This window comes from Camelus bactrianus, chromosome 12 (assembly GCF_048773025.1).
Source record: "Camelus bactrianus isolate YW-2024 breed Bactrian camel chromosome 12, ASM4877302v1, whole genome shotgun sequence".
In the NCBI taxonomy this organism is placed as follows: Eukaryota; Metazoa; Chordata; class Mammalia; order Artiodactyla; family Camelidae; genus Camelus; species Camelus bactrianus.
In genome coordinates, this window is record NC_133550.1 from 67,349,283 (window position 1) to 67,370,485 (window position 21,203).

At 58.0% G+C, this 21,203-nt stretch overlaps 1 protein-coding gene across 15 annotated transcripts in view; it reads left to right on the forward strand.

The window, feature by feature from the left end:
• The window catches only part of LOC141579470 (uncharacterized), a 61,899-nt gene that overhangs the window by 27,788 nt on the left and 12,908 nt on the right, over window positions 1–21,203 (forward strand). For 8 of the 15 annotated variants that reach the window (XR_012510996.1, XR_012510995.1, XM_074375735.1 and 5 more), the window contains one exon: window positions 17,883–18,068. The exons of 2 other annotated variants lie outside the window; for them this stretch is intronic. Coding sequence is in view for 11 of the 13 variants with exons in the window: in XM_074375735.1 (XP_074231836.1) it covers window positions 17,883–18,068 (186 nt within the window). In the remaining 2 variants the exon portion in view is untranslated. Of the gene's footprint in view, window positions 1–1,116; window positions 5,583–17,882; window positions 18,069–21,203 lie in introns of all 15 variants that reach the window. 5 more of the 15 variants (XM_074375731.1, XM_074375729.1, XM_074375730.1 and 2 more) reach the window with 2 other exon arrangements.

The following is a 21,203-nucleotide window of genomic DNA, read 5'->3' on the forward strand; positions in this document are numbered from 1 at the left end:
GATGGCATTTTGCTTCGCTCAGAGGGAACAGCAGGGAGCTCTGCAGCCTGGTTCCTCTTGAGTACCTGTGGTTTGCACCTTGCTGGGGCCGATCTCACAGGCTTGCATCCTCAGATGGGCGCTGGGGCCTGCTCCACCCTGGTGTGGCAGGCAGCCTGTGGGGCCAGGGGAGGGGTAAAGGGCTTTGCCCACCCTGACAGGCACCCTGCGTGGGTGGGTGCTCCTTGGTGTGCAGGGAAACGGACATGTGCCCCCAGTGAGGGGCAGTGATCAGGAAGGAGAGGAGGCCCCACAGGCCAGGCAGGCAGACATTTTAAAACCATCACACTTGGCTGATGTTGGGCTGGGAGGGTGTATTTGCATGTTTGGGGAGGATAGAGACTACCCTTGCAGAATTCCCATAAAGCCAGGGTGTCCTAGCTCACATCTGGCGGCTCCGATCCAGTCCCTGCCGCTAGCTTGCCATGTGGCCTTGGACAAGGCACATTACCTCCCTGGAGTGTACCCCAAGCTCTAGAGCAGGAATCATAATTCCGACCTCAGAGGGCCATTGGGAAGGTTCAGACGACGTTAATTCCACAAACCACGGTTTCTGGCACGTGGCGGGGACGCCGTAAATGGCTGTCACCGTAATTGTTTTTGTTGTAAATGGTAATCGCCATTTTTATTGCTAATTATTATTACATTTTCAAGTTTTTAAGAAACAGAGAGCCCAGTTTTGGTTTCACTAGACAGGACACCTGGGAGTTAACCTCCCCCTCCTTCCTCCACCCAGGTGGTAGCGAAAGTGAACCTTGGTATTTTCAAGGCAGACTGTCAGGAGTTGCGAAGCCTGGGCCTTCCCTGTCACTTGGCTGAGAAGCGCTGGGTCCCCTTGGGGTCCCGGGATGTGCTCACGGAGGAGAAACACCTTTTAGAAATGGGCCCCCCCCCAGAATGGCACTTGAGCTCACCTGGGTGCTGGCCCCTGGGAGTCTGACCAGGGACAGACCAGGGCTTGGGGGTCCAGAGTGGCCACGCCAGCCACGGTGTCCTTGTCCGCAACGCGGGTGGCAGTTTGGTGGGAGGAATTTTCACCACTCTGACAAGCTAATTGTTTTTTTGGCCCCATACAAGCGTGCGTTTACCAAAACGCTTGCTTTGGGAGAATTTTATCTCTTAGCTGATCATCCAGGAAGACTCAGCAAGATTGCCCTTTCTCAAAACATCTTGTTGGAACAAGAAAGAACCCCAGATGGCATTGGCCATGCTTTCTGATGTTATGGAGCCGAGGAGGGAGAAAAAGCAACAATTGTCTCCGAGCAAAGACAATGGACCTTTTATATGAAATATTTATTTTCAGGGCCGACCAGTGTCCCGTTGGCTGGGACCGCAGAGCACCAGTGTCTGGGCATCCCGGGCCCTGAGAACTCAGTCAGGGACGAGATTTACAGAAAAGGAAAAAAGAAAGTCCCCTGACCTGCGGTTCTTGGGAAATTTCGGTGGCAATGTCTGGCTTTCTTTATCGAATGGAGTTTAAACTTTCGCAAGTTTATTTTTTCTTCCCCTGTGATTTCTTTTGAAGGGCCACAGGGGCGTGTTGGCAAGCACCGTAAAGGTAGCCGGGTTTCAGATCGTGGGTTGCACGGGCCCTCCCTCCGGCCAGGCCCAGTTGGCCTTTGTCTGCTGGAGGGTCGCAGAATGGAAGTGAGGGAAACTGGAACTAAGAGGAAGGGTCTGTCCCCAGGGCGTCGAGGGGAAGCCACCAAGAGCAAATTCAGATAGTATTCATAGTTCTCTGGTGTCCTTTACTCCTCCCCAAAACCCCTTCTTCCGTGAACTTGGGTTTGGCCAGCAGGTTATCAGAGAGTCTGGCCTGACTTGGCAGTGCCTCACATAGGCCCTCAAACACCGACGTCCTCGGCTGGGCAAACCGGGCCCAGAGTTCACGCTGGATGGACGTTTTCTGAACTGATAGAATGAGCAGAATTTTACTCCAAGGCCTCTTCGCGAGCCAGCTCCCTCTTCCCCGCTCTGCAGCTGCAGGCAGTGCCGGAGCTGCCGACCCCGTGTCTTTCTCCTCCAGTCCCAGCTGTGGCGCAGCCGGGAAGGCACCCTGGGAAGCCAGGCCCGGATCCCAGGCTCACGCCAGGAACCCCGGGAGGAACTGATCAGGCTGGGCTTGGAATCGGAACATCGGGGAACCAGTCCCAGTGTTGGGGGAACGTTGGGAAGGCCGCGGTGGACAGTCGGCCCCAGACCCCCACCAGTGTCTGGCTGGTGGAGGACAGAAGAGGGAGTGGCCCTGATCAGGGTGGGTGATGAGGGACCCCTCTCTGCCAAGCCTCCCCTTTATCCAAAAGACTTTTGGCAAATTGTAATACCTGACTTGCAAAGGCTTTGTTTTTAAAATTGCTGTTGCATTGTTTTTTTTTAATCCTGGAACCTCTTAGCTGTGGTCTGTTTCACCTTCTGCATTAACTGCCTCCCCCCCCCCCCCCCGCAAATGCTATGAAGAGAGCCCTGTTTGCGGGGAGTGGGGTAACCATGACAGCCTCCGAGGCCATGACAGCCTCCGAGGCCACGTGTAGAATGAGTAAAATTGAAATGGAAAAGACCGAACTCTCACATCATGAGGCAGAGCTATCCTAAAACATAAGCTTTTATTTACTTTTTTTTTTTTTTTCGGAGAGGGGCTTCAAAAGTAAAGTGCTGCACAGTCTTACTGTGACATTTTGGATGGGAAACGTGTGTTTGAGTCCGGATTCAGGAGTCTTGCCTTTAGGGACAGCGGCTCAGAACCGCGTGGATAAATAAATCGAGCGCCTCAGCAAACGGCCGGGCTCACTGTTTAACCAGCGCCTGAGAGGTTTTCCGAGCAGAGGTGTTACCAGTAGAGGCGTTGGTTACTGTCGCCAAATGAGATTGGTAGTTGTGGTTGGAAAAGGTGTGCATGGGACGTACAAAGGAAATGCCAAATTTTCTTTTCTTCCTTTTTTTTAGGAGTGACAGAATTTTCCCTTAAGATAAAAAAAGAGTGTTGTCCCGATGCTTTTGGTTTCTAACGCCAGGGCTGGGTTCTTCTGTGAATTGCCTTTCCTTAATTCTAAGATTTCAGATGGTAGGAAGAGCATTTAGCTGAAATATTTACCTGCTGATTCGTGGCTCTTAAATCTAGATTCGCCTTTCATGTGTTTAAGAGCGATATTTACATTCAAATCAGCCTTTTATAATTACATTTTAAATTATAATGAAATGATGGAGCCGGGATTCAGTCTTCCATGGGGTTAAACAGTAAGAGACCAGCCTGGTCTAGGCTCCCGAGGAGGCATGAGCAGGCATCTGACATGCAGGTACTGGCCTGCAGGGCCACTTGGGTGTCCTGAGCATGCCAGGGTCCGTGCGTGTTACCTGCAGGGCCCTCCCTGCCCTGCCTGGAGGAGAAGGGCTCGTGGATGGAGATTCTGGCCCCGGCACAGTGGCGATGCTGCCAAACCTGACGGGACACCGTTCATTCTATCTGAGAAGGGCCTGATTGAGGCCTGGCTGCCCTGCCGCCCTGGCTGATGTGTTGTATCCCCAGCCCCACGCCCGCCCCAGGCTGGGGGTGGAGGGCGCTCTCTCCTGGGCAGCCAGCTGGGCACAGCAGCGGCCACTTCTGGTGGTGATGATACTGGGGGGGGGGCATGCCCACCTCCTCCTGCAGCTGTAACTCAGCTTCTGCCTCATCTCCCCTGTCAGGGTGGCCCCCAAATGGCTCTGCAGTTTTCAGTGGCTTCCCCTACAGAGCATGGGGGACCCTCTCCTCCCGGGGCCGGGCTGTTGGCAGCTGGGCCAAGCTGTTCCTGGAATTGAATTCCCGGTGTTCCTGGTCGGGCGCGTGGCATCGGAATCCTACCTGCTTTGTCTCTGGCATCAGCTGGAGAGCTAGTCACATGGCCGTGTGCGTGAGACCGGAGCCGAGGACAGAGGGCTCCTCCCGGGTGCTTCCTTCCCGCTCACTCACTCCCCCCGCCCCCTTCGCTTTGGTCATGGCGGTCTCTGAGCAGGCATAAAGCAGTATTCAAGTAAAACGTGCTCCAGGCAGTGGGGGAGCTCCCATCCATGGATGCGGAGGTGTCCAGGTACCCCAATACCTCCAATCATTACAGACAGGAAGGACCATGAGCCGGGGCCCGTGTGTGGACTCCGGCCGTGATGGCCCAGCCTCGGTCACTCCACTCCGTCTCTTCTACTCCCAGAGCTGGCCCTGCCTGCCCGGGGGCCCTGCCCACACTCACACTCTTGTGGCTCACCCTGCACAGGTCAGTGGTCATCGCCTCAGCTCCTGGCCACAGAAAAGGCCGAAGGAAAGACCTGGGCAAACAGGTTGGCTGTGTGGCCATGGCTCAGTGCCCTCAGGAAAAGGCCGGGAGTCTGATAAATCTCCAACTGAAAATGCCCACGTTGAACCTCAAGGCCACTGACCCAGGTCAGAGGGCTGGAGCTCCCGTCCAGCACAGGTCACCGTTCCTCCCCGCGGTGGGGATTTGCCATGGTGAAACTGGTGGATCTGTGATGACTGGAAGGGGTGTGGTGACCTGCCTGGAGCCTGACCTGAAGTCCTCGCCACGGCCTGGCTGTGTGCATTTTTCATTGTGTCATCGCAGCAGCCCCAAGCGGTAGGAGCCATGATCCCTATGGATGGGGAAACTGTAGACAGATGGGGAAATTGAGGCTGGGTTGGGTGGCGTGGCTTGCTGAGGGTTGGGTGGCTGGTCAGACACAGGGCCGGGTTCCAAGGGGCGGCCCGGCTCTCAGCCTGAATGGTACGGCCTCCTGAGGTGTTGGCTAGAGTGGGCTCGCGCTGCGGGCCGGGACCAGTGAGGTGGGGGCCCTCGGCCCTGGGGTGCTGGCCGCTGCCCGCCCCTCGGGCGGGCGCAGCGTGGGAACAATGTGGCCTCTATCCCGGGAGCAGCCTGGCCAGGCAGGCCGCCCGCAACATGGCGCCCAGGGCCGCGCCGCCTGTCCACGGGGAGGGCTGGCGCCTGGGCCCGGCCCGGCTCCCGGCGTCCTCCTCGGGCTGGCCGCTGAGTGGCCAGACGCTCTTGTTGCCTCCTCCCTCCCACTCGGCCGCCCCCCTCCCCGGTGGTGGGTTTGGGGGTCCGGCCCACCCGCCTCTGCCACGTCTGCCATCCTCCCGGCACCCATGAGCATCTTTCAAAAATTCCCGGTGGGCGGGGCCGAGCCGCAGCGGCCGCCTCTGGCCCCCCCCTCCCCAGGCAGCCAGTGCCAGATGAGAGCAGGAGACAAAAGTAGCATTTTCCTCGTCCTCCTGGGCTGGCAGCAGGGCCTCCCCAGCGCCACTTGGCTCCTGGCAGCCCTGCCTCCGGGTGCCGGGGTGGCCGAGGCGCAGGCCGCGCCGGCCAGGACCCAGGGACCGGCGGCCGGCGGTGGCCAGAGATCAGGCGCCCGAGGGCCTGTCGGACGGGGGCTGGCACCTGGGGACGGCCTGCTGGCCAGCGGGACCTGCCCTCCTCTGCTTGCGCCGGTGACCAGCCGGGCGAGGGACCCGGTTTTCACTGCCTTGCTTTTGCGGAGCTCCCCATCCTCCTGCGCCCGGGGTAAGTCTCCTTCTTCCCGTCTCTCGTGCTGGAGACGAGCCGGGGGCTCTGCCATCTTGTGCTCATGCCTGTTACGTGTCCTCCCCTCTAACTGGTTCCCCGAAATTCAAAATTCCATTTCAGACCCCCCACCCCCACAGCTTCCGTGAAATAAGTCCTTGAAAAAACTGCAGGGAAAAGGCAGACGCCAACCCCATTTATTTTTAAGATCCGAAGCGACAGGCTTTCGAGATCACAATAAAAATGAATGTTTGTTATTTCACAGTAGCTGCATGTCCAATTATAATTTGAACGAATGTTTCAGGAGGTATTAATGAGCACGGCCTACTCTTTCATGCTCGGTTGTGTCGGGTTTTTTTGTGGCAGTCTCATTATTACTATTATTATTAATTATTATTTTAATTTTTGATAGTGCCAGGAGTGGCAAAGCGAAAAGCATCAGAAACGTGCACGCTCCTCCCAGCAAACTCTGGCCAGCAGGGCCAGGCCGGCACACGGGAGGGCGAATTCTGCTTTGAGAAACAGAGGTCCTTTCATTTTGCCCGGCATCTTTAATGCTGCCGTGTCCACAGTTTAGCGATACAGTTCTTTCTCCCTTTCATTTCATTTTATTGGGGGGGGGGAGCTCTTTTTGGCTCTCAGCTTAGCGTGGGGGAAATATTTTAGGTTGTTTTGGGCTTTGTTTTTTTAAGCTCTTATTTAATCTGAGGGGTTCCAGCTAACATTGTTGGGCCTGGTTCATAACTGCCCTGCCCACAGACAGCTCATAGGGTGCACGTGGGCACGTCCACCAGACTGACCCTCGGGGGCCCTGAGTGGTCCCAGGGCCTGCCTGTGCCCTGATCCGGTCCTGGTTTCCCATCTGCAGAGCTGTAGCCCGAGACATTCTGACCATCCAGGGCCTGAGCTGTGGCCCAGGGGGCAGGGAGTGAGTCCCTTGAAGACCTTTGAGTCCCCAGGCCACGCTGCCACTGCTGCCCGGGAGCTGGATTCCAGGGCTCCTTGAGTTTCTCTGTTGGTCCCTGAACCTTTTCATTTAAAAGGTGGGCTTTGCAGCGTTCAGCTCGGAGCTCACCTTCGTCCCCTGGCAGCCTGACAAAAGCACCCGCAGATGCAGCCTGGTTTCCCCACATTTGAGGGTAGCCAGGGTTTTGATTTATGGAAAATGGAAAATAGGGCCCAGAAAGTTCTAAATTGCAACCCGGAGGAAAATTCCCAAGTAAATACCTTTTTGTTTTCCTGATGGAGAGGCGTTTGGGTCCTGTTTGTGCAGGCCTGAGCAGCCGGCCGGAGCAGACACCACCAAATACTGAAACTGAGCTCGGCACCCACAGGGGTATCCACGGCTGCTTTTGTCCTTAGATGAGACGGCAGTTGGTACTGGAAGATTTGGGGTTCCAGAGACAGGGGTATATAAGCAGAGACAATTAGAACATCTTCATGATTGTGACAGCCACATTCTGCTGCTGTAAGCTGGGGGGGTCTTTCCACCCAAATATTTAGCAAGCACCAAATAAAACACTGGTGACGAAGTAAAAGTAATAGGAAAAAAAGAGTGTACTAAATTCTAAAGGCTCAGAAGAGTCAAGAGTGTAGAGAGACTGACTGGTGGGAGAGTGGGGAGGAGGGTGGTCATTTTTAAAGGATTTTTACCTTTACTAGCTGCCCACTTATCTTTTAAAAAAATTTTTGGTGTAATCAATGTAGATGAACAGGCCTTTAATCCTAAATCCTGGAATGATGGGTAGTCAAATTTCCTGAGCATTAATTCTTTTTTGGACAAGGTAGGGGCAAGTAGCATAAGATAATTAATTTCCAATAAATGAGCATTTTCATTCTAAATTAGTATTTTCCACTGAGATTATGCTCCTCTAATGGTTTAATGTATACAGATAACACATTTTCCAGCATGCACCTTACGTAGCTGGAATAGCTTAATGTGATTAGTTATCATCTCAGTTTTTTTAACTTGGGTAATAATATTTTACGTCCTCCAAATCGGTAAAATTCCACAGAAGCTTTTTTTTTTTTTAATCAGGCAGAAAATATCAGCATTCTCCATGGCACCCAGTACTTCTCAGCAATATTTTTTTTTTAAAGAAAGTACCACACATAGCAGTTTTCACATCATTGCTTCTATATAAATTCCACTATAGACTGAAATTATACATCCTCACAGCACAGATGGGCTGGTCTGTCATTATGACTGCCGGGTCCTTGTTGGAACACATAGCATATTTCAATTGTGGAGTCGACAATTTCGAAGAACTGAGGTCAAAATAAACAAGTTGCATTTACGTATAAAAACAGCCTTATTAAGTGATCTTCTGATCTCCTGAAATATTTGGTAGAGGAACAACCATCACCTTCATTAAAATTTAATTTAAAATTGGAACTTCACCTGCACCTCACAGGACTCCAAATGCCCGATGTCAAAGGGCCTTAAATGTTTTAATTAATTACGAATTTTATCTTGTTTTGCATCATGAACAGCATTACACTAGATTTATATTAAAAATTACAGGGTTTAGGACTTTTGATTTGAGTATCGTCTTGATCTCTGTAGGGAAGACATGAACTCTTTCGCTGTTCTATATGGACTTTCAAAAATTTTTTCAAGACGTTTTTGAAAAATCAGATGATAAATATTTTGCATGGTCTAAAGGTATGTGTAAATCCAAACTAAAAAAAAAAAAAAATTCAACAGGTAAACTGCAAAGTGTAGCTATAAACTTTAAAAAAAAATTATCTTGCCGAGATAACAAAGTGCAAAATTTATTGGTCCATATCAACGCACATGAGGGCAGAGTGGTTTTACAGCCACAGTAATTTGCAAATGATGATAACTGTTTATTTTGTGAATTTGCTCACATCATGATGTAATCGGTTCTGAGGGTTCTTTTCCCGCCCCCTCCTTATTTTGAAGGGTTCGCGTCGGCGTGTCTGAATTCTGGACTCAGGCTCCGCCACCTTCAGCCTCCGAGGCCGTCCCTGGCTGGGGCAGCAGCCCCAGAGTCAGCCGCGCTGAGTGGGAGAAGGGTGCTTCCCTCTGCGTGTCTTGAGTGCTCCTGACACCCTCCCATCTGTCAGTAGCAGTGCTTTGTTGTGGCTTGTTTATTTTAAGGAAGCTACCTGTTGGTCGAGATGTTGGGGGAATAATAGGAAAAGTGAAACGTGGATGAAATTTGCCCGAGACGTTTGGCAGCTGCTTTCTGTAGTGGCTCTGCTCTCGGATTTTTTAACCACGTCATCCTTTCTGAATTAGTTCTTGGGCGTGCGTCTCCACATCAGAACTATATTGATTAGCAGCCCTGTGAATATGGCTCTGGTATGGGACTCAAAGATCAGGCAAATGAAGCCGCCCAGCCCTCCCAAGCCAGGGTCTCAGAATACCAGTGGTCACAGTAACCATGCCATGGTGATGGCAGTTAGGACGGTACGCGCACTGTGTGCAGCGCACCACGTCAGGCTCCCTCCACATTTGGAAGAGGAGGATGAAGGAGAGGGTGAGCTCCAGAACTCATGGCCTGGGTGTAAATTGAAGTGTTTTAATTTCCTGGCAGTGCTGATCAAGGGCAAGTAATTTCACCTTTCTGTGCCTCAGTTTCCTCTTCTGTAAAATGGGGACAGTAAGTGTCCCTGCTTTGTAATAATACATGTAAAGCACTTGGCACAGCATTTCATCTATAGCAAGCACCCCATAAATGCTATTAATTCTTGATTTATGTTTGAGTTTTGGAAATGCCTGCAAGGCGGGGGTCGTCATCCCTGCTTCTTCTAGGGAGGCACCGAGCCTCGGAGGTTCAACCAGCTGATGAGGGTTGGAATGAGATTCAAACCCAAAGCCTTCTGCATTAAATGATAGTGTGGAATTGTGTGCCTGCACGGCCGCCTGATGTGGATGGCATGCCTGGGCCTGTGCACCTTGGTGGTGCTGGAACACGTGTGCAGACACACAGGTGTCCTGTGCTCCCTGGTCCCTGGGCCACCCAGGAGATGTCTGGTCGGGCGTCCCATGGCCCCCCGGGGTGGGTCGTCCTCCACAGCCCAGGGCTGGCCCACGCCAGCGATGGGTGGACAGGCCGCCCAGGTGCCGGGCTCTGGTGGGTGAAGGAAGGCCTGTTGGCCGGGCCGGCTGCACTCTGGGCCCTGGCCAGGCACCCGCTGTCTCCTCGGAGGGGGCAGGCCGTTCCGGACGCCGGCCATTTGCAGACTGGGAGGAATGGCATTGAGCCTCCAGCCCAGGAGAGGAAATGGCGGCGCGGGCAGGCCCAGGACAGGATCCGGGAAGGCGGGCCGAGGGCGGGGGCGGCCGGAAGGCCCGGGTGGGCCAGTCATCTTGCTGGCGCCCTCTTCCAAGAAGCGGGCAGCAGGGCCTGCCTTTTGTGCAGGTCTGCGTGTGCGCACATGTGTGTGCATGTGTGCACGCGTGCCTGCATGCCGTGCTCAGGCCCTGAGCCGCACACCTGGGAGCTTTAGCAGGTCCAGTTTCCCCACCAGGAACATGGTAGGGACTGGGGGGACCTGATGTGACGGCGTGAACCCCCAGCCCACTTTTGGGCAAACAAGTCCTTGAGGCTGACTCTTACCACCAGGCCTCGGTTCTCTCATCTTTAAAGTGGGGGTGACAGCATCAGCCTCGGGAAACCGTCAGATGCAATGAGGGAGAGGTCCCGGAGGCCAGCGGCCGGCCTGTTTTATCCCATAAGGAGGAGACCAGAGGCCAGGGCTCTCGGGTGAGCTGCCTGCCCATCTTGGCCTCAGTTTCCCCTCCCTGAGGCAGAGGAAAATCCCTTGTTAGATGATGTCACCTGCCACTGACGGGAGCAGGTTTTGGGGGGCCCTGGAGGAGGATCAGGCCTCTGGTCCCTGTGACTCTGGGTGGATGGGAGGCAGAGGCCCGGCCTGCTGACCCCAGAAGGGAGCCGGGGGTGGGTCCCAGGGTCGGGTGCTGGCTGTTCCAGCCTGTGGGCCTGTGCGCGGGAACCTCTGGCCCGTTTCCTGGGAGCCCGGCCCTGCCCGGGATTCCTGCGGTGGGTGTGCCCGCACTTCCGGTGGCCGTGGGCGGAGGCCCCGGAGGCCCGCAACGAGTTCCCGCCCGCCCGGCCTCCTGGCGGTGCTGCTCCTGTCGCTCGATGGGACGCTGGGACAGGACGATGGGACGCGGACCCCCACCTGAGTCCGCAGTGCGGGGTCCAGGCGGGCGGCCCCCCGCCCTCTGGCCGGGCTCGGGAGCCTGGGCCGGGGCAGTGGAGGCCTCCTGCGGCCACGAGGGGGCTTGGCGGTGCGGAGAGGGCCTCCAGCTCGCGCCTTTGTCGTGAAGGCACAGCTATTGAGTGGCTCCGCGCCCACACTCCCGGGACTCCCAGCACCGGGGTTGGGGGGTGGGCCTCGAGGGTCTCAGCACCAGCCCTGGGTGCTCCTGCCTGGCCTGTGGCCGGCGCCAGTGGGCGGCTCATGCGAACAGCCTCCAGGCGGCTGCTCGTGGGTCCAGCAGCGTGGCAGGCCCCCACAGCCCACAGCCTCGGAGGATGCCTCGAGGGACAGGCGTGGCGCGGCTCTCAGTGTCCAGCTGCCAGGGGAGGGGTGAGTGAGACCAGCTGGGGCAGGACCAGCGCTGGGAGCAGAGTGACAGAATCTGCCTTGGCCCGCTGTAGAGAGCCAGGGGCCACACTTCTCTCCTTCAAGGGAGGCCAGCTCACGTCTGATGTTGCAAACAGGACTCAGCTCCCTGAGGGGAGACGACCTTCAGTGACCTGCTAAGCGCCAGGCCCAGGGCTGCATACTTTAATCCTTTTTTTCAAACAGCCATTTTAAAATTTAATATGCCCAATTCTATTTCATTTCAACATCCAGTCAGAGCCAGCGTGTACCAGCGCTGCCCTGGTGCTGGAATAGGGCTCTGACAGGTCGCCTGCATCCCTCCCTGTGTGGAAGGTGGGTTTTAACGGTTCTCGGACTGAGAAAACTGCAGTTCAGAGAAGCCAAGGCACGTCCCCAGAGTCACACAGCTAGCAGGTGACAAAGATGGACCCCAAATGCAGGTCTCTGGCTGCAGGACCCACACTGTCCCCTGGCAGGGTGGGAGCAGCCCGGCACAGGGTTCCTGTTTGTGTTCAGCCTCTCACAGGTGCTGGCCTTGGCAGGCTCTCCCCGGAGACCCGTCACCAGGAAGACCAGTCTTTTGGGCGGGAGTTCTGTCCCAAAGGAGAGCCAGGATTTGCCTCCATCCCTCTCCTCCTGGGCATCATACATTGTGCTGGTTCTGGGGTCCCCAGGGCCTGTCCCCAGGATCTAGGGCCTGCTGGTTGCCCTGAAAGGCCCCCGGGCATCCTGCTGGGTGAGGGCTCCAGGCCTTTGGGCTGAGAGCACTGGCGGGTATGGACAGCAAGCAGCACACAGTGTGGCCACAGGCGACGGGAAGGAGGGAACATGGGGCCATCCTTCTGCTCAGTGTTCCTACGGTCCACCGGGGGACATGTACGAGGCTGCAGGCCCAGGTGATCTCTGAAACTCTGCAGAGAGTTTTGCCCTTAAGCGCTGGGAGTAAAACCTTTGAGAGATGCTGTAAAAACCCCAAACAGGCAAGACCGTTTTGCAGTCTTGAGCATTCTCAAAATGGTCCTTTCTGTTCTGTGCCAAATCCAGGCCCTTCCATTGTAGCAGGAACCTGCGGTGTAGACCATGAGCCCAGGGTTTTTCTCAGGTTTTTCACAGTGAGCCCCATTGCAGGCACTGACTGCTCTCCCGTGGATGTGCACATGCCTTGTCTTGGGGTCTGTGGATGGGCCAGGAGCTGGGTGTCCCTGGTGCTGAGGTCTGCTGCAAGACTGGGTTCCAGGGTGAGGGCACTTCCTCAGGTGAGGGCAGAACAGAGGTGCCAGGGTGCCGTGGCTGGGCCAGGAGAAGCTCTTGTGAAACCGATCTCTGCAGGCGAACGGGGACCCTGTCCTGTCTGAGGGACCCCGCTGTCGGTCTCCGTCTGTGTGGCCCCCTGTGGCGTGCTCCTGTCCCTGATTCCACAGGTCTCAGGTTGGGGCACCAGCTTTGGGCAGGCCCTGGCTCAGGGCGCGGGAGGGGACGGGCAGCACTGGGGCAGACCTGGTGGAGCACTGGGTCTCGGGCCTGAGGGGCTAGTGCGTGACTGGCGGGTCTGCCCCCACCCACCTGCTCACAGGCAGGGGGCCCTCTGGGAGGCCCAGACCCAAGCTGAGAGGGTGCCAGGCTGGGGTGGGCCCAGCCGGGTGGGGAGCAGAGTTAGTCTGGAACACCCCTTGCGAGTGCCCGGGGAATCCAGGAAGCCTCCTGGAGGTGGCAAACCCATGGCCCCCGGCTTGTTACCGAGTCCAGCCCCAGGCCTGCCACGTCCCAGGGCCCTGCTGCCAGGCGCAGTGCCGCCCCTCCCACCGCCCCACGCCAGCCCTGCACAGGCCACATCTGCTGTGGCAGCCATGCCAGAGCTCCGCCTCCTCCTCTGTCCCCATGGAAACCGGGGCGGGGTGGGCCTACAGCATTTGGCCCACTGACTGGTTTCCATTAGAGCGGGTCTACCTTCCTTGAGACTTGCCCCTGAAGTTCAGGGCCTGCCCCCCGGGGTTTCTTCCCCGCATTTACTGAGCACTGGCCTCTACCGCACCAGGGGACCTAGCGGCCTGGGCCCGCCTGTCCTGGCTGACATCCCTCAGTGGAGTGAGCGCCCAGAGTCCCGCCCAGGGCTGCGGCGGCTCTTGGGCCTAACAGGCTGCAGGGCCAGACCCCGTTTCTTCTCGCCAGGCCCAGGCCCAGCGGCTGCTGAGGTTCAGACGCAGGGCCCGAGTCGGGCTCCTGTCCCGGCCGTCCCGGGGACCGTGAACGAGCCCCCTCCTGTCTCTGGGCCTCGGTTTACCCCCTATAAAATGAGAGGGTAGACGGTTTTCTTCAGGTTCTCACCGTGCCGTAAGAGAAAGAGAAAGAGAAAACGAAGCTGCAGCAACGCCTGCCTCCTGGAGTCTCAATTCTGGGATTTTTGTTTGTTTTCAAAGGGGGATTTTTTTTTTTTTAAAGGAAGGAGCCATGGAATTTGACCGGAGACCAAATTTGAGAGGCCGAGGCCAGCCAGAGCCTGCGGACCAAGGGCACGGGGAGGCCCGGCTCGGCTGCGGGCGGCCGGAGGCCTGTGCAGCTGTGCCCGCCGGGCTCCACTTGGCACCTGCTGGGTGCCCAGTGACCTGGCTGTGAGCGCAGTGAGTGGAGGCATGAAACGTGCCCCTGACGGAATCAGAAGGCTCTGGGAAACTATCCGAGAGGTTTCTGCAGGTCAGAAATGTGGACAGAAAATGAGATCCAGCTTAAAAAAAACCAGCCAGTCATCCTCCAGGGAGACTGGGGGGCCTGCGAGAGGCCTGGGGGCCGCTGGTGCTCGGTTACCTCTGCAGCGCTCGTGCAAGGCTGGTCTGCAGCAGCTGCCCCAGACCCAGCCTGGCAGCCTGGTGGAGGAGCCGTCTTCCCCACTTCTTGGGCATCACGAGTTTCACAGCAGATGATGAGTGACAACTTGGGGACTTTTTGCCCCACCTGCCAAATGGGTGGTTTGGCTCCTCCCATGAGAACTCTCAGCTCCCACTTGCTTACCATGAAATGTCACAGATGTCATGGGGGCCAGTCTCTGCTGGGTGTCTGCCACTGGCACACTGCAGACACTTTCCAGCTTATGACAAGGAGCAGACTCTACGGGGGTCCGGGGGTGGCAGGCCTTTCAGAGCAGTGGGGAGTGGTCTGCCGGGTGGTTTGGGAAGATGCTTTCCTCCCTGGGCCTCAGTATCCTCAGCTGTAAAATGGGGATAGTAGCCCTGACCTGTCGGGTCAGTGTAAAAACCAGATGAGAGCTGTGGTCAGGGCTGGATACGTGGAAGGTGGCGGCACAGAACGGCATCCACCCTCACGTCCCTGTTGGGAATGCGGCAGGCCGCATGTCTTCGATTGCCGCAGACCCGCAGTGGGGCTGACCCTCACCCAGCTCACCTCCAGGGAGAGTGCGGACACACTGACGTTTCTCAAGGTCACCTGGAACTTCTGGCCCTGGGTAGCCCTCACGACGGTGTGTCCTCTTCCTCGTCTGAGCCATGGGGCTGAGTCCATTCCCCACTCAGCTTTGGACCTGCCTCCCACCCGAGTCCGCCAGAGTGTGCCGACTGATCGCGGTGGCAGGAGGAGCAGCCGACAGGCCCTGGGGACACGGTCACTGCAGCCCAAAGGGCAGGGTGGTGGCATCTTCAGTTTTCTGTCCTGGGCAGGAACAAAACTCTGGTTTGAACGATGGTGCCCCGGCCTGCCCTCCCGGTAAAAGTAGGCCGAGGGAGTGAGCTCGGAGGAGCTGGCTGCTGTGCTGGCCGAGGTTGATTTAGACATACAGGGAGACTGGGATAATGTAGGAAATGAAGGGAATTTCCCCAGGGAAAGGGGGAAGAGAAGAAAGAGGAGCTTAAGTGCCCAGATAATTATAAAGCCTGGCGTGGTGATTTATGGCTACGGGCGGGCTCCTCTGGCCGGCTCCACCGCCCCTCCCGCCTCAGTCCTCTGCACCCCAGAGACCCGCAGGTGGGGGAGCAGCGAGGCCAGCACCCCGGCTCGGCCTGTGTCACGGGGACAGAGCCCTCTGTGTGCCGGCCCTGACGTCTTTTATCTGGGGTGACCTCACGGAACCCCAATGTGCCACTAGCCAGAAAGCTGAGGTCTGAGAGGCTGAGCCCCTCACACAGATCTAAACGGTTGTGCCCGAGCCAGACCAGCCAGTGTCCCAAACTCCAGACCCTTCCCTCTGCCCACAGCTGCGTGTGGGGCCTCGGGCCGCCAGGGCCTGGGAGGCAGTCCATTAGAAAGATGACAAGTCAGGGTGGGGCTGGCAGCTGTCACTGTTGGTGCCACAGGAGGGGGACAGCCAAGACCATGGAGGTGGGCAGAAGCAAAAAGGTGCATTTTCTGGCTGGAATCTGGGGCTGCTTGGTCTGAACTAGAGGAGAGACATGCACCGGCCAGGATGCAGGGGCGGCCACTGCCGGCCCAGGCGGGCTGCTGGGCGCTGCGCCACTTAGGGCCTGATCTTGGATGGCTCCACTGGGGGCTTCACTCTGCTGTGACCGCACCCGTTCCCTCCCTCCTGCTAAAATTCCTGGGGGATGTCCCCACAGCTGCAGACCTGCCCCGTCATCCTCGACTCCCTTCCTTGCCACACCCAGACCATCCCAGGTCCTTCCTGTTCTTCTGTCTTTCAACATTTCCCCAACATCCTTCTCCACCTGCCAGACAGTGCCCAAGTCTTGCCCATCCAGGAATGACCACAAGGCAGGCCTCTGCCCTGTCACCCATCCTGCAGGGTCTCCTCCAGCTCCCAGCCGAAGTCCAGTCTCCCCTTCATGGGACTCGAGAGGCTCCCGACTACCTGCCCTGTCCCCCTCCGCAGCACTGCCCCTCACCTCTCCAGACTGTGGCACAGAATCACCTCCTCCTGGAAGCCCTCTCCACTCCACGTGCCCACTACGCTGCGACCCACTGCCCAGAGTTGGGGGATCAGTCATGAGTGTGTCTGCCCTGGGAGACTGGGCACCTCGGAAAGGATGGGTCAGAATCACCAGCTTGGCACAGGGCAGGCTCTTGGGGAACATTTTATGAATGAACGAAATGGAATCCAGAGACTAAAACAGAAGAAGAGGAGACTCTGGGCTCCGAGCTGCCGCACAAGGCACCAAGCTCGCACGCTGGCCTGTGGCCCAGGGTGCTCAGAGACCCGGCGGATGGAGTTCATCTTCCCACCTGCACCAAATACGTTCCCTGTGAGGGCGAATCCGAGGAGCTTGTGAAACCACACTCGTCACAGACGGTGTGACGCCGCCCGGCAGACAGGCTGGAGCTCTGAACGCCTGCGGCCCGGAGGGAGCACTGCGGGCGAGGCTGCAAGCCCTCAGAGGTGCCCATGGATGGCCGTGGGGCCTCTTCCTCCGCGATCTCGGTGTGAAAGACGGATCCGGCCGCCCATCAGATGTCATCAGTGGGATGCAGCACATTCCGTTCATTTAGATTAGATATTTCCAGTTCACAGATTTCCTGCCCGATCCTGCCCCTCACTGGGGTCCTCTTCCTCCAGGAGGTGATCACAAGCCGCGAGCCCCTCACCTCCCATCCCCGGGCAGTGGCCAGTTTCTGTTGGGTCAGCTCTGGGTGGGACTGGTGGCAGCCCTTGTCTTCCCACCACTCACCGTCACAATGAAAAAGGGTGTCAGCGCCCGGCACCTTTCCAGGGGCTTGGCTTGGTATCTTTGTCCAGCTGAGGAGGGTCTGGGACAACATCCATTCAGGTCGTTTAAAAGTACCTTGGGGAGATGACCGCTGACCGGAGGGCAGGGGCCTGGGTAGCATCCCCAGCGCTGTCACAGACCTGCTATGAGAGACCTCGGGCCAGCCCCTCTGCTGCCGCGAGCCTGTTTCCCCACCTGCCACACAATCTCTCTGTCCTCCACCTCCAACATTGGGTGGGTCTCTGGAAGGTTCTAAGAGGCCGGGTTTGAGGTGCCTGCCTCAGGCGTGTGAAAGCACGTCTGGGCTTTGGGCTGGGACTTCACTTCGGGGGGTCTCCCTGGGGAGCAAGGAAGGATTTATGCGTAAAGATAAGAGGTGTCCATCCTAATGTCTGTTAGAAAGGTGGGAAACTGGACCAGCCATTCTCCCGGGCTTGGCTGTGTGGGGTAAGCGGTTGTGATCATTGTGACAAGGTCACCTGATGGGAGGGGTTCCCTGGCGGTTTGGGAGGACACACCGGCTGGCTGGCGCTGGCGTTCACAGCCTCGACTCTGGCGGGAGCGTGCTGTGTGCTGGGCTCACAGCACAGGGTGCCGAGTGTTTACTGCCTCTTTCTCCTTTTCTCAGTTTTGCAAAATAGTGTTTAATGAGCATCTATTCTTTTTTGCAATGGAAAAAAAATCATTTAAATTACAAAACTAAGCACTTGGCCAGAGTGAAACTGACAGGCCCAAATTCTCTCTGCGCATTTTCCTGAAAAGAGAGACCTTACAAAAGGTGCAGGTGGTCACAGTGGGGGCAGCACCGTCATCCGGAAGTGTTTTGTCCTTTTAAAAGGAGCAGAGGTGACTTGGGGGGCGGGGGGTGCTCTGAGATGGGGTCCTCGGGGAGGCTCTGGGGCAGAGCCCATCCTCTGGATGAGTGTTAGGGATGTTCCAAGTTTGATGCCTGGAAACGCGTCTTCAGGGAAAACAGGACCCCATTTTGGGTTCGCGCTAGCACCAGGGCCCCGCTGTTTTGCCGTTCCAGATACTGACCTCATTTGTGACAGACAAACCCCACTTAGCAGATTGGCGTCTGGCAACGGCCTGCTTTCCAGAACAGACTTGGGGATTAGCCTGGTGTTGGCTGCCTTTTGTGAGGACCTACTATGTGTGCCGGCCAAGCTCTTGGGATTTCGCATTCATTCATCGTCTCTGATGACAGCTTTGGATGGTAGGTGTAAACGGGCCCCCTTTTAAGATACAAAACAGGCTCAGAGAGGCCAGGCTCCTGGCAGCTGCACAGCCCAGAAGATTCTGGAGCCCAGGCTCTCCCCAGGGCTGGCGGCTCTATCACTAGGTGCCGTGTCCTTGGGGATTTGGGCGCACCTGTGCCCTGGCCACTCTGCCTGCCGTGGTAGCCGTCGGCTCCCCACGTCCCTGCTGGAGCTCTTCTGGCCCAAGTGAAGTGGTGGGGTTGGGCACAGACCCTGGTTGTGTTATCTGGTGACTCAGGGAGGCTGGAGGCTGTGGCCGCCCGCGGGCTCGCTGGCTGACTTCTGACCCCTCCCAACCTGTCCTGGGCCCCTCTGAGGGCTTGGGGGCCGAGCACAGCACCACCCTGGGCCAGGTCTCAGTCCTGCCCACTGCATGTCTGCACAGAAATCGAGGGTTGCTCCAAGCACGATCCGTTAGCACCTTTCTCCTGCAGTGGCCGCTAAGAGGAGCCAGGCTGAATGCTGAAGACAAGTGTGGACAAGGCAGGGCTGAGCCCCCGGGGGTCTGTGTGCCCGTGGGTCTCGGCCCTGCAGCTGGGCCAACATCAAGGTTCCTGCCGGTGCTCAGAGCCTCCTGCCCAAGGCCTGGCCCCAGCTGTGTCCGCTCAGGCCCGGGCCCTGGTGCATTGGTCAGTTGTCAGACAAGAGGCTGGGGGCGATTTCTCCAGACACTGGAGTACGGAGTGACTTCTCTTACATCCTCGAAGCATGCAGGGGGATCGGCACTGAGCCCCACTGTGCCGCGTGCGTCGTGTCTAATCCCGCGTGTAAGTCTGAGGAAGCCGGCATCGCTGTCCCGTGTTACAGATGAGGGAGGAGACTGAGGCCCGGGGAGGCGAAGGGGCTTGTCACAAGGACAGAGCTGAGACGGGAACCCAGTGGCCCCTGGCCACCCTGCAGATGGACGCAGGAATGTTCTGGAGGCCAGAGATACTCATGGACGGGGGTGAGGAGGGCCCGGGGTGGGACGGGGACCAACCTCCGGGGCACCCTGCTGGGCCTGGTGCTGTTTCCAGCCTCAGCGGGCCAGAGCCTTCCAGAGGACAGAACTGCATCTCAACAAAGAACCGCCAAGAGGGCCTGGGCTGGCCCTGCCATCCGAGGGCCCACACCATGGGGACGGGCTCTGAGCGGTGCCGGCCCCGGGCTGGTTTTGGGGCTGGGAGAAGCGAGCGTCACCGTGAGCCGCCTTGGGCTTGGGCCTTCCATCTTGTCACCTGTAATGCCAGCCACAGCCCTGCGAGGCCGGCATGCTGTCCCACCTCACGGCGGGAAACTGGGCCAGAGAGGGCAGTCCTGTGCCTGGAGCCACACAGCGAGCGGAGGCGGTGGGTCTGACCGACTCCCCCTCGCTTCCCCCGACAGCCTGCCTCCTGGGCCCTGGAACTTGGGAGGCTCGTGCCCCTGAGGGACCGCAGCTTGGGGTTCACGGGTGATCCTGAGACAGGCAGGGGCCCTTCTGTCACACCGCGTGGGCTGACCCATTAAGAGAGAGGATGGCCGGGGGGCTGGGTATAGCTCAGCGGTAGAGCATGTGCTTAGCGTGCACAAGGTCCTGGGTTCAATCCCCGGTACCTCCATTTAAAAAGAGAGGGTGCGGGGGATGGCTTTGGGAGGCTCAGGCCCCCCCGCCGTGGAGCGATGCTCTCTCAGGAGATCTTTAAAGGCTCCGAGGGCACGTCACTCACCGTGTGTGTAACCAGGAAGCACGGTGACTGCAAGCAGGTGGAGAGTGAAGACAGCAGGCCAGGGGCTGGTATCGCCCGGGCGCCTCTGTGTGCCAAGTACCCGACACGGCCTCTGCCCACGTGGGACCCCAGCGGGCACTAAGCTGGCTGCTCTGTGGTCACCACTGGGCAAGTGACCGAGAGGATACAGGGGAACCGAGTGTCCCAGAGGGAGGACATCCTGTAAGTGCCTCTGTGAGGTTGGAGGGGGCACCCTGGCCCAGAACGGCCCCGTGGGCAGCTGTCCTAGTGGGTTATCTGGCCGTGGCCACGTGTGGCTCGTGTGGCTCACAGGGATCCAGCCTGGGCCCCAGAGCTGCCCTGCCTCTGCAGCGGGAGCACCACTCGCCTGTCAGGAGGGAAATTCACACGCCAGGTGTGCAGAGCAGGCGGGGGGCGGCCCGCGGGGCCGCCAGCATCTCCCCCTGTTTGTCGCCGCTAGATGTGACCTTGTCCTGGTTCGCCTCTCCCAGCTCCTGTGCTGATTCTGACGCTAACGTCAGCGAGAGGACGACTGAACTGGGCTGTTCACAGAAGCGAGGCCCAGCCCCTGGGCCCGTGGGCGTTCAGCGCGTGGCCCAGGGTGGTGCCCTCCTGAGCCCCAACCGGGCCCTGCTCATCGTCCAGAGGGAAGGGTGGGTGGGTGCACGTTGGCACCCCCACACGGTGGGAGGGTGTCCAGTCTGTGGCCTTTCTTGGGTCGGCCGCAGGGCCTGTCCTGTCTCAAGTGACGGCAGCAGAGCGACCCAGCCCAGGCGCCACGCACGAGGGGCCGTCGGGGTTTCCTTCCGGGCAGAGGGGTTTGTTCGGCCCGTCCTGCTGGTGGGAGAGGCAGGGGCTGTGCAGCCTCAGGGCAGCCCCTTCTCGGGGGGGGGGGCTGTTCCCCCTCCTGTGAAACAGGACAGTGATGTGCTCGAGGCCGGAAGCCTGCGCAGGCTCTGTGAGGCGGCGGTAGCCAGGCCTGAGCTGACCTCCTCACCCCAGCTTCTCCCGGAACCTCCCAGCGCTCACAGGCTCAGACCTCATTACCCACATCCTACAGTCAGGGAAACTGAGGCCGAGAGAAGCACTAGGCAGTGAGTGCAGGGGAGGCAGGGTTAGATGCCAGAGTGGCGTGACTCGGGGCCCCAAGCCCACGCGGCGTGGGTAGGGCACGCTGGGCTCCCAGGTCCCCGTCGAAGAGCTCCTGCCCTGTGACCAGGACCCAGGGAGCAGAGCAAAGGCTTCCCTGGTCTGCTGTGGCCCCGCCACCTGCCCTCTGGCCTGATGATGGCACTGACTGGCCTCCTTGAAGCAGATGGAATCAGGGAGGCCCAGGCAGGCTGAGTCGTTGGTGCAAAGACTCTCTGAGCAAGCTCTGTACCA